The sequence below is a fragment of the Myxocyprinus asiaticus genome, chromosome 43 (genome assembly GCF_019703515.2).
Source record: "Myxocyprinus asiaticus isolate MX2 ecotype Aquarium Trade chromosome 43, UBuf_Myxa_2, whole genome shotgun sequence".
NCBI classification, from domain to species: domain Eukaryota; kingdom Metazoa; phylum Chordata; class Actinopteri; order Cypriniformes; family Catostomidae; genus Myxocyprinus; species Myxocyprinus asiaticus.
This window is the reverse complement of record NC_059386.1, coordinates 3,329,377-3,342,691: the sequence shown is the minus strand read 5'-3', so window position 1 is coordinate 3,342,691 and position 13,315 is coordinate 3,329,377. Positions and strand designations below refer to the sequence as shown.

Sequence of the window (13,315 nt, the reverse complement as noted above, 5' to 3'; positions counted from 1 at the left end):
CGAGCTAATGACGGTATTTGACAAAGGTCAAAATGAATGAGGAGAAGCTTTGTTAAAAATGTTCTATCCAAATCTTTTTTTAGAGGACACCCGGATTAGCTGGAAAACAGTAGGTAATATTCTCCGTAATTTTTACAGAGGTTGTATGAGAAAAACAAAGATGTGTTTTATTCAGGTGCATGAACACTCTTATACACACATACATTATGGTCAATAGGGGTGTGCACTAGGCTTGGGATCTATGACATTTTTACGCATTGATAATTGTTCGATTTTCCTGATGATTATTGATATATATCAGGATTTTTATCAGATATAATTAGGGCTGCTCATTGCACAATAGTCTTTGTCTCTTCAGACATATTTCTCAACACAACTTTGGTAAAGTGTGAGCAGCAGGGTAAATTAAAGGGGGTCGCACACCGGACTCATCTGGTGAACGACATGGCGCGTTCTAAAATTAGAAACAATTATTTATTTTCTACAAAGGTACGAACACACCGCCAACACTCAGCGTCAACATTCTGCAGCACCATGGAGCTCAGCTCACATAGTTGTCCAGTTTATTTTTAGTTACAGGTATGTTTTTTTGTGGTTTGACTGCTTTTATGAAAGACCTATTCAAGGCTACATACAGAGAAATTGCATAATAAACATCGCCATTTCTAATTGTTCAATTTGTGCATTTACACCAGTTTCACTCACCTGCAAAATCAGCGTCACTTTGTTCATTCTTGAAGAAGTACAAAAACCTTTGTAACTTTGGACTGCAATCTCCTGCGCGCCGCATCAGCTTGTCCTGTGTGTGTGTGTGTGTGTGTGTGTGTGATCGTGGCCAGCTTCAGTAAATGGTATATCACCCTCTTGTGGTCTCCCAGCACTATTATACCAGACTGTTAAAAAGATGGCCAACTGAGTAAATGGGAAAACACACAAATTGGGAGGGTTTAAAACGAGAATTAATGTAGACATTTGAGAAAAGTGGATTTATGTAACTTATGTATGATCTAGAACAGCGCTACTCAAAACGTGCGGACCTCAAGCAGTCTATTGCGGCCTGCGTTATGATTTCATCATCAAAAATGTATTTATCGGGGCGGTCACGTGACACCATGTGAGAAGCAGACGTGTGAGCGACTGGCTATGCGCACTTTGCTAGTTTTTTAATTATTTTCATGTTTAATTCGGTTTGATACACCCAGTTAAATATTTGCTCTTTGAGGTAAACATGGCAAAGAAGTAAAAATCCTCAGACTCTGGAGACATTAAAAGACACTTACGTGTTCAAGCTGAGGCCTCTTTTGTGTAGGAGCACACCTTCGAGTCACTTCTGTGAATGAATCTATATGTTCTTTGTGTTTATTCTGCCTATTGGCTGGGGTCTGTTTTACAAAGTATTTTCTGTTATGTAATTTTGCCTTACAAAATTTGTGCAGAATCACCGGACTTGAGCAATCCGATGGCAAAGTTGTCGCGGGGGCTATCGTATGCGTACATGGACGTTTTGAGTTTAGAGGGATTGACGCCGGTTGGCGCTCTCTTGCGCGGGGTTAATGCGCACGTTTTTCTTTATTCTGTTTGTTTGGTTCAGGGGGGAGTTCGGGGTTTGATTGTTGCAGTAATGGGGAATGTGGTCTGTATAATCTTGTTTTTGACACACGATTAATTTTTTCTATTATACCAATATGTCAAATGTTAATATGAGTGGATTGTCTCTCTCCACATGGAATGTGAATGGGTTGGGGCACCCCATAAAAAGAAGGAAAGTTATTTATTTTCTTAAGCATAAGAAATATGATATAGTGTTTCTTCAAGAAATGCATCTTTCCCTGCAGGAAGCTGAAAAATTTGGGAAGATATTGGGTGGACATGTTTTCTTTAGTGCGGGCTCAAGTAAGAGTAGGGGAGTCATTATACTGATAAATAAACATCTACAATTCAAATGTCTCAAACAGATTAAAGATAAATTAGGAAGAGTCATTATTGTTTTAGGAGAAATTCAGGGGCAAAGTCTTATTTTGGCTAATATTTACGCACCTAACGCTGATGATCAAGGCTTTTTTATATGCCGCTGGCACCCCTCATGATATAATATTGGGAGGAGACTTTAATCTTTTGATGGACTCAGTCGTTGATCATAGTGAAGCAAAAGTGTGTAAGCCCCCTAGAGCAACATTGACGCTTCACAGGATGTGTAAAAATCTTGGTCTTGCAGATATTGGGTGACTTTTGAACCCATCTGGTAGAGACTATACATTTTTTTCATCTGTCCATAAGATTTATTCTAGAATAGATTTTTTATATATATATATCTAAGTCCCACATTTCATCTGTTGTTGATTGCTCAATTGGAAACATCTTAGTCTCAGATCACGCTCTGGTGAGTTTAGAGGTGTTGCCACATACGGAGAAAAAGAATTCATATAGTTGGTGCTTTAATGTATCCCTTTTGCAAAATCCTGATTTCCAACAAATGTTAAAGACTGAAATCAATGTTTATATGGAGACCAACTGGTCCTCAGTATCCTCTGTGGGCGTGGCTTGGGAGGCACTTAAGGCAGTTCTTTGGGGCCGGATCATACAGTATGCCTCATTCACCAAAAAATCCAAAGCACGTGAACTCGTGGAGTTGGAAGGGAATATTAAAAGTGCCGAGGCAGAGCTGAAGCGCCGAATGTCGTCTGATGGCCTCAGAGAATTGACTTACAGATATAATACTATTAATTATAATTTATAATTATAATTTTAATGTTATTTATTTATCACACATTTGCACATATACAGTGAAATTCTTTTTTTTTTTTTTTCACATATCCCAGCTAAGCTGGGGTCAAAGCGCAGGGTCAGCCATGATACGGCTCCCCTGGAAATTTTACCTATTTTATCACGGAAGGGGGAGTTTTGGTTATTCAGGGCAAGACAGTCATACTTTGAGTCGGGTGACAAAGCAGGGAAGCTTTTGACTAGATATATAAAGCAGAGAGAGTCTTTTTCTACCATTCCCTCAGTGAAATCTGCTGGTGGTGAAATTTTTACCTCGGCCATTGATATTAATAATGCTTTTAAAGTATTCTATCTTGATCTCTGTAGTTCCATGTCTTTGTCTACTGATGAAGATATTAGACATTTTGTGGAACCATTAGAACTCCCTAAATTGATGACTGAGCAAAAAAATTCTCTTGATTCTGAGATTACCTTGGAGGAGCTTGATGAGGTAATTAAGGCCTTACCTACAGGCAGGGCTCCAGGGCCAGATGGCCAGATCCGGGGTCAGTTGGCCGATATTAGCCTTTCACCGATATATCGGTATCGGCGTACCCGACCCATTTAAAATACTTAATCTATTCCAAATCCGATGTAAATTCCACTGAAAAGGGGCATTTATCTGCGACGTGCTCACCTTGAATTATGATCATTGTACATTAAATATAGAACATGACACGCATTCACTGAATCAACATTAGCGAATATTTAACAGACATATTTATTGAAAACAATTGAATGAATAGTGCAGGATCAATGGAACAACCCTAAAAGCCTGTTCTAAACGGAAATCATAAAGTAAAATTTACTTAACATAGTAAAACAGTCAGCTATAAGATAGAAAAAATAGGCCTGTGATGTAGCCTGCAATAAACCTAATGTATTCTAAACATGACATGCACACAGAACAACAGATAGTTTAACACTTTAAGCAGTTGGCACCTCGTTGAAAATAGCCTTCTTAATCAGCAAATTAAAAAAATGGCATAACTAGTCTAAAACAGTTATTTTCTAAAACAGCATACATTTTTTGATGAGTAAAATTAACACGTCGACATGGTCCGGTGAAAGACGGGACTTGACTCACCTGAGCTATCCTGCGCTTGAAAAAGCCTGCTCGGCGGAAAAATAACGTACAAGCATGCACAGTTGTAAAGAAGGCTCAAATGTGAAAACATCCTTAGGGACTTTCAAACATTTGGAAAGCCGATTCCCGCACCACCGAAGTGATTTCATAACTACTTTGCTGAGTTTGCTTGTCTAGCGAGAGGACATTTTCCTGCGCGCGCCGCGAGAGAGAGGGAAGAAGCACACGCAGCCTGAGGTGAAATTAAACTCTGTATCTGCTCCAGATATCCTCTTTTGTAAACAATATTTGTATTATTAATTCTATTTAAAATATGTAACATTAATATGACAGTAATTTAAGTGCAGCCTCTGTAAAAAATATAAAGCCAAACGTAAATGTGTAAAAATTATTATCAGTTTAACGGGGGGAAATATTAACCGACTAGTAATTCCAGTGTCGACTAGCAGCATCAGAACCGTTTAGTCGACTAGTCTCGCACATCCCTAGTATTCACCAAAGTGTTTTGTTCAGGATTCACAGTTTGGTACCCCCTTCAACCGAACAATTCCAGTTGTTGCATTTACAAAATGTAATATTTAAAAGTATGGTTTTCCAGACATTAAAATAGGATGCGTAATAAAAGTAGATTTAATAAATAGTATATTTGCCCTGTGTAAATAATAATATATAGGAACTGTATCTAAAATAAATGAGGGGTGATAAATACTAATACAACAGGCTGGAAAAATAGACATTTATTCATTTTAATATCCTATATATTATATTTTTAATGTGTTGAAACTTGACACCGTGTGACGCACCCTAAAAACGGCACCATTAGATCGGTTTCATACTGAAGAGCCGCTTAAAAGTAAGTTTTTTTTTTTTTTTTCATAAATGTAAGTGAGTGTAAATGCCAACACCATCATATATGTCGAAAGGACTGATGCCTGTCAACCAAAACATGAGCTCATTGATGTCATTAAATGACATAAAAATTACTCTTTTATTCCATCGGTTACTCCTGATCGGAGGCTGCCGTATATATTTAGTTTATACACTGGGTTTTGTCCTACATAAATTTAATGGTGCAACGCTCAAATATTTAGTAGGGCGTAAATTGTGACTTAGTGCCCATTTACGCCACAACTAGGCTAAGTTGTAACGTACATATAGCTGGTGCAACCAGGTACTGTTTATTTAGCTATTTATTTTATTTTAATGTATTCTTTATTTAAATGGTCAGCATTTGACTGATACTAAACAGTACTGATGTTTATTTAGCTATTTATTTTATTTTTATTTATTCTTTATTTTAATGGTCAGCCATTGACTGATACTAAACAGTACTGATGTTTATTTAGCTATTTATTTTATTTGAATTTATTCTTTATTTTAATGGTCAACATTTGACTGATACTAAACATACAGTACTGATGTTTATTTAGCTATTTATTTTATTTTTATTTATTCTTTATTTAAATGGTCAGCAATTGACTGATACTAAACAGTACTGATGTTTATTTAGCTATTTATTTTATTTTTATTTATTCTTTATTTTCTCAGTGTTCATTTCTAGAATTTGTTGACAATGTATAATAATAATGTCAAATATTCTTTGATAAAAATATTTGTTTAAGAAAGCAGCCTTCTGAGTACCTTTGTATAGTCATATCGGTGCACAATCCACATAGAAAAGGTCTGTTTTCATTCCAGCTCAAAAATTAGCTACATCGGTCACCATATCGTTAATCGGTGAATTTTCCCCCTCTAAAATCGGTATTGGTCTCAAAAATCCCATATCAGTCCGGCTCTAATTAGGCGTCTCATCAATATTATGTGGTCAGTAGCGAATGATCAAACTCTGATCGCTGCCATCTCACTTGACGCCGAAAAGGCGTTTGATATGGTAGAATGGGATTATCTTTTTAAGATTTTGGAAATGTATGGGTTCGGGAGTACATTTATTGGTTGGATTAAGTTACTTTATAGACACCCGGTAGCAGCAGTACAAATGAATGGATTAATTTCAGATTATTTTACTCTGAATAGGGGCACCTGGCAGGGTTGCCCTCTTTCCCCATTATTGTTCTGTCTTGCCCTGGAACCATTAGCAGCCACGATAAGAAAGGAGGATGATTTTCCAGGGGTGGTGGCGGGAGGTGTGGCGCATAAGCTTTTGCTTTACGCAGATGATATTTTATTATTCGTCTCCGACCCCACTAGATCTATGCCTTGCCTCCACAGAATGATCAATTCCTTTTAAATTTTCGGAATACAGAGTTAATTGGTCTAAATCCGAAGCTCTGTCTCTGACAGCATTCTGCCCGGTAACAGCTTTTCAGCTGGGCACCTTTCAGTGGCCCAAACAGGGCATTAAGTATTTGGGTATTTTATTCCCAGCAAATTTATGTGATTTAGTCAGAGTTAATTTTGACCCTTTAATAAAAAAAGTTTTCGAGTGATGTGGAAAGGTGGGCTTCATTACATTTATCTATGATTGGGAAGGTTAATGTTATAAAAATTAATTGTATTCCAAAATGTAACTACCTATTACAGTCTCTCCCCATTGAAGTTCCCCTCTTTAATTTAAAAAAATTTGATAGTATAGCTAAATCTTTTATCTGGAATGGTAAGCGCCCTTGAATGCATTCTAACAAGTTACACAGGCCAATTGACAAAGGTGAGTTAGGTTTCCCCAAAATATTGTTTTACTATTATGCTTTTGGTCTCAGACATTTGGCGCATTGGTCACTTCCGCCTGAAAGAGCTCTTTATTTATATCTCCCTGGCTCTTTATTGAACAGGAGGTCCTTGCCCCTATCTTGCCATTGCAATGTCTTTCTATCAAGCTGCCCAGAGAAGTAAAGACACATCCCGTTATCTCACACATGCAGTTAGTGTGGACAAAAGTTTCCCGCATGCTCAATTCGGACATTTACCTGAACGTTGCCACAAGTATTTTGTTAAACCCTAAATTGTGTATTAACAAGTCCCCTTGTTGCTAGACAGAATGGATTGAGAAGGGAGTTGCTACGCTGGGTGACATGTATGAAAATGGAGCAGAGATCCTTTGAAAATATTACACAGTGGTTTGGGATTCCCAGATCTCAATTCTTCAGATACTTACAGCTGCACCATCTACTTTGTACCATCTTTAGGTGTAGTACGCAGCCCCCTAAAGCTGTAGACACTCTTGAGATGGTACTAGCGGCTTTTGGAAAGGGTCACGAGGCTTCAGCGTATTATTCCTGGCTAATTCAGAGTCTAGGGGACGGTGTTTTGACATCTCTTAAGAAGATATGGGAGAAAGACTTGGATTTAGTACTGGAGGATGAAGAATGGGGTAGGATTTTAAAAAATGTCACTTCTGTGTCTAGGGATGCAAGGATGCGCCTCATTCAATTTAAGATTCTGCATCGTTTTTATTGGACTCCCTCTAGATTGCATAGGCTTGGTCTTAAAGATACACCCACCTGTTGGCGATGCCAATCAGAGGATGGGGACATAGCCCACGTTTTTTGGTATTGTATTAAGATTCAAGAGTTTTGGTCGAGGGTTCAGAGTTGTCTGTGAGATCCTGGGCACTCAGATTTTGTTCTGCACCAGACTTTGTATTTTGGGTGATGGGGCAGGGTTAACTTAGGGAATACACATATTAAAAACTGGGTCCTTACCAGTGTGATGATCGGCAGGAAAGGGATCCTTGGGGGATGGAAGTCGGCTGGTGCACCCTCATTTCATGAGTGGTGCACCGAATTGGGCTCAGTGGCAGCCTTTGAAAAGTTGTCGCATAGACGGCTGGGCAGCTTGGGTGCCTTTGAGAAGAAGTGAGGCACTTATTTGGCCTTCTTGGAGGGTTGCCAGGGAGGAACAGTGGAGAGGGACAGCTTAAATGGTGTGTATGTAATTAATTGATGTGTGGAAACTTCTTTCTTTCTTTTTTTTGGAAAATTTTTAGTTTTTATTTTTATTTTTTTATGTCTGAGTATTTTCTTTGGACTGTCTGCTTGTATGTGTGTCTGTTATTATTCGTGTCTGACCACTGAAATGTGTGTTGGGTGGGGGGGGGGGGGGGGGGTATATTTTGTTGAAAGTTGATTCCATATTTTCATGTGCTGTTTGTGTTGATTTGAATGTGGAATCAATAAAAATTGTTAATGACAAAAAAAATAAAATTATTTATCAATAGCCTATCAAATGTGCATGAATTGTGAGGTGTCCATTTTCAAGTGTATTTACGGTAGCTCTATTGCTGAAGCGCAGCACAGTTAGAAAGGGAAATAAACTGTAAAAGGATGCAACAAATGAAATAAACAACAAAGAATATATCTGAGCATAGCTGATGTTTCATGAGAGCTGCAGTCAGTTTGCGCGAGCATTCATAGAATCCGTATGTGCGCACACGTGCCATCTGTCAATCAAGAATGCGCATTCTCAGTCTCGCCTGAGAGTCACTCATCAGCGAGAATCTGTCAAACCTGTTTGAATAGCTCAATGGAGATACATGCTCATCATGATAACAGTCATAACAGGAAATAAATAATAGTTTATCCTTCAATAACGGCGTTGAGACGGCATCATGTTTTGCGTGAAGTAACGCAGATCACTAATAAGCATTTGCTTATTAGTGATCTGCATTACTTCACTGCAAAACACTAAAGAGGGTGAACAAATCTTTATGACCTCTCTGGAGCAGTTTTGTAGTTAATAGTGGATATATATCTCTTGTTTTTGAATGTATCTCAGTTAAGTGTGATGTTGAACACTCATGGAGTTCATAAGTTGACAGTGTCTTGTGTTGACAGTGACAACAGAACTGATCATATCCGTTTTCTTTATTGCAATGAATGTGGTTGAAAGGGGCTCTTTGAAAAATTAAAACTGAACCATGAGAAAATTGAACTGTTACACCCCTAATTTATAGGCTTTTATATTGGCTTGTATGATAAAATATTATATAATATTATAAAATTAATAATTCTTACTATAAAAATTTTCACTACAAAATAAATTAATTGTATATATACACTGGCAGCCAAAAGTTTGGAGTAATGTACAGATTTAGCTGTTTTGGAAGGAAATTGGTACTTTAATTCACCAAAGTGGCATTCAACTGATCACAAAGTATAGTCAGGACATTACTGATGTAAAAAACAGCACCATCACTATTTGAAAAAAGTCATTTTTGATCAAATCTAGACAGGCCCCATTTCCAGCAGCCATCACTCCAACACCTTACCTTGAGTAATCATGCTAAACTGCTAATTAGGTACTAGAAAATCACTTGCTACACAGTTGAAAGCTATTTGGTTCATTAAATGAAGCTTAACATTGTCTTTGTGTTTGTTTTTGAGTTGCCACAGTATGCAATAGACTGGCATGTCTTACGGTCAATATTTGGTCAAAAATGGCAAAAAAGAAACAGCTTTCTCATCAGTCAGTCAGTGTTTTAAGGAATGAAGGCTTTCAATCTTGAAATTGCCAAAAAAAGATTTCATACAAAGGTGTACACTACAGTCTTCAAAGACAAAGGACATCTGGCTCTAACAATGACAGAAAGAGATGTGGAAGGCCAGCTGTACAACTAAACAAGAGGATAAGTACATCAGAGTCTTTAGTTTGAGAAATAGACACCTCATGTCCTCAGCTGACAGCTTCATTGAATTCTACCCGCTCAACACCAGTTTCATGTACAACAGTAAAGAGAAGACTCAGGGGTGCAGGCCTTATGGGAAGAATTGCAAAGAAAAAGCCACTTTTGAAACAGAAAAACAAGAAAAGGTTAGAGTGGGCAAAGAAACACAGACATTGGACAACAGATAATTGGAAAAGAGTGTAAAAAAAGAAAAAGAAAAGAGTGCTAAAAGACTGTGGGAATCACAGCACAGGCAAAAGACGCTAGACTGTAAGGTGTGTGAGAAGTGCCCGACAAGACAGCCACATCTATGGCAAGTGCTACAGGAAGTGTGGGTGAAATGTCACCTGAGTATCTGGACAAACTGTCAGCTAGAATGCCAAGGATCTGCAGAGCTGTCATTGCTGCACGTGGAGGATTTTTTGATGAGAACTCTTTGAAGTTCTGAAAATGTTTTTCAAATTGTAATAGTAATTTCTCATGTTATTAGTGTCCTGACTATACATTGTGATCAGCTGAATGCCACTTTGTTGAATAAAAGTACCAATTTCTTTCCATAAGAACAAAATCTGTACATAATTCCAAACTTTTGGCTGCCAATGTAAATATATAATAAACATATATATATAAGAATTACTATAAAAATTAAGAGTGCGGCCCTCGAGGCTACATGGATCCAGTTTGCAGCCCCTAAGCTTTCCAAAGTTGAGTAGCTCTGATCTAGAATCTTAGTTTAATGGTACTCTTAGTTACTACTTATTTACTACTTAGTTTTGAGACACTCACAATCACAATCACGCCATGTGCATTTTCTTTTAGGTTCACATTATTAGCTTCACAGGCTCAACATTCCATTGTAATTTTATGTATGTTCATTAAAATATCACTGTTGGGTAATCAGTATATGAATATTTTTTTCTTTTAATCAGGATTGTTCGTTATTCGTTTTGAAGTCATTATTCATGCCTTTCTAAAGGAAATGAGCTTCGGGCACATCTCTACTGATCAGAATCAGCTTGTGTGTGTTCTGAAACACTGAATGTCACTAGACCCGAACTAGTGTTTTCATTCTTTCAAATATGGTCATTGATTGGTCGGTGATGTGTTGTGTCACTCATAGGGTGCGTATCTGGTGGGTGTGTCTGACCCGAACAGTCATGCTGGGCAGAAGGGTCTTGTGGACCCCTCTCAATTCGCCAGAGCCAAACAGTCTATTCAGATGGCCTGTCAGAACCTCGTCGACCCGGCCTGCACCCAGTCCCAGGTAACAGCTCCAGTCACACCTGCCAGAGATAGAAAAAAACAGAATGTCTTTGTAAGGGAGGGGTGAACTTCTACCTTGGGAGTACTGTACTTGTTTAGAAAAGGTATTTACCTTGATAGAGCTTTTTATTTTATTTTACAATGGCCGATGTACAGTATATGTGATGGTTAATTTAAAGGTGCACTCAGTAACTTTTGTTTTTGTCTCATCTTGCACTTACACTGACACCTAGCAGCTTGGATGCAGCATCATTTAAAATCAGTTGTTTTCAGTTTCAGATGCCATTGTAGAAATGTAGTATTGAATGTTTGAAATTAGTTTTATAGACAAAAATATAATTGTGCCACCATATTAATTTATTTCATCATAAAACTAAAATTTAATAAAAAAAAAAAAGTTTTTGAAATTGATGACTTGGACCAAATAATAAAGAAAAGCAGCCAATAAGTGCCCAACATAGATGGGAACTCCTTCAATACTGTTTAAAAAGCATCCCAGGGTGATACCTCAAGAAGTTGGTTGAGAAAATGTCAAGAGAACATGTCTGCAAATTCTAGGCAAAGGGTGACTACTTTGAAGATGCTAAAATATAACAGTTTTGATTTATTTTGGATTTTGTTTAGTCACAACATAATTCCCATAGTTCCATTTATGTTATTCCATAGTTTCGATGACTTTACTATTACTCTAAAATGTGAAAAAAAAAAAAAAAAAAAAAACAATTATAACAAAGAGTGTGTTTCAAAACTTTTGACCGGTAGTGTATATAAATTTGCAAAGTTATCAAAATGTTGTTTTTTGCTTTGTCATTATGGGCTATGGGGTGTAGACTGATAAAAAAAATAATAATAATAATAAAAAAAATATATATATATATAATTTAAAGCATTTTAGCATATATATATATATATATATATATATATATATATATATATATATATATATACACACACACAGTGCATTCATAAAGTATTCCGACCCCTTAATTTTTTTCACATTTTGTTATGTTGCAGCCTTATGGTAAAATGCTTTAAATTATATATATATATATATATATATATATATATATATATATATAAATAAAAAAAAAAAATTTAAATCCAGTATATATTTGAAAACAGAAATTGTTTACTATACATTGACTCTGGCTTTTGGTAAATTTTGGAACACAAGGGAGAGATCATGCTTCTGTTAATCACAGTTATCAGCTGATGCCAATATTCTCACCAAACATTGGCCTGACTGACATATCGATCTTTAACTAGCTATTGTATTTCACACGAACAGGAAATCAATGACTAAAAATACCCTTTTGACCCAGTTTTGAACCAAGATATAGATAGAAAAAAAATACATATACATTACCTGACAAAAAATAAATAAATATTTGACACTTTTATGTCCCAAGGTCCTCTCTGCTGCCACTATTGTTGCTAAACACACCTCATCCCTGTGCAATGCCTGCCGTATCGCCTCCTCTAAAACATCCAATCCTGTTGCTAAGAGACAGTTCGTCCAGAGTGCCAAAGAGGTGGCGAACAGCACCGCCAACCTCGTTAAGTCCATTAAAGTGAGTTCTGAGACTAGAGCAATTCCCCTCTACTGTGTTTCTGTGTTATTAACAATGTCTGTTTGTGCTGTAATGTCAGGCTCTTGATGGGGCCTTTAACCAAGAGAACAGGCAGAAGTGTAAGGAAGCCACTGGACCGCTCATTGAGGCTGTGGATAATCTGACCGCCTTTGCTTCAAACCCAGAATTTGCCAGTGTACCTGCACAGATCAGTCCAGAGGTACCTTTTCTACTGTTTTGACAGTTCACCATGATGAAACTCACTCACTGGCTTTATAATCTGATTGCCTTTGAATCAAGGCACCTTGAATCTGTGTAGCTTCGCCACCAATATCCATGTGGTAAAACACGTGGTACAAACAACAAAACTAAATGCAGTAAGACTAATATTATAAAACCTTTTTAGGTGCCCCATAAAGGATAGATAGATGTAGTTTTGCATTTTTCGCTATAGTTTGTGTTCCCTTCCAATACATTTTTCTATCCCTCACAATATTTTCCCTCACACTACTTTTATTCATCCTTTATGAAAATTAACCAATTATAGTTGAACTATTGTATTTGTAGTACAACCATAGTAACCACAAAACTTACAATGGTTTTATCATAGTAAACCTGCATTAACCATGTAACCATTTTTTGTGGCAAGAACCATGTTTTTAAAAACCATGGTACATATAACACAAATGAACCATGGTGTTACTATAGTAAAACTAACCATGTTTTCTGAATGATAATGATTTTTATTACCATAGTTTTGGTTTTCCTGTATTTTTCCTGGGTTTCCTGTATTATGACTGTATTATTATTTCAAAACATTTATAGAAACACTTGCTATAAAATGTTTAAAACTTTTATGTGGCTTTTTTATATTTTCATCATTATAGTACATCCTACATATAGTCTGCAGTTCAGTCAAGTTGGCAGTAAAATCGCCTATGCCTGCTGTGATATTTATAAAAATGTTAATGGCACGAGCAAGCTGTTGGCACAGTGTATTTTGTTATTGAA

At 36.9% G+C, this 13,315-nt stretch overlaps 1 protein-coding gene across 3 annotated transcripts in view; it reads left to right on the top strand.

Moving 5' to 3' along the window:
- Positions 1–13,315, top strand: part of LOC127433270 (talin-1-like) — a 264,085-nt gene that overhangs the window by 180,682 nt on the left and 70,088 nt on the right. For all 3 annotated transcript variants that reach the window (XM_051684988.1, XM_051684989.1, XM_051684990.1), the window contains 3 exons: positions 10,591–10,734; positions 12,143–12,304; positions 12,384–12,524. In XM_051684988.1, coding sequence (XP_051540948.1) covers positions 10,591–10,734; positions 12,143–12,304; positions 12,384–12,524 — 447 coding nt within the window. The remainder of the gene's footprint in view (positions 1–10,590; positions 10,735–12,142; positions 12,305–12,383; positions 12,525–13,315) is intronic.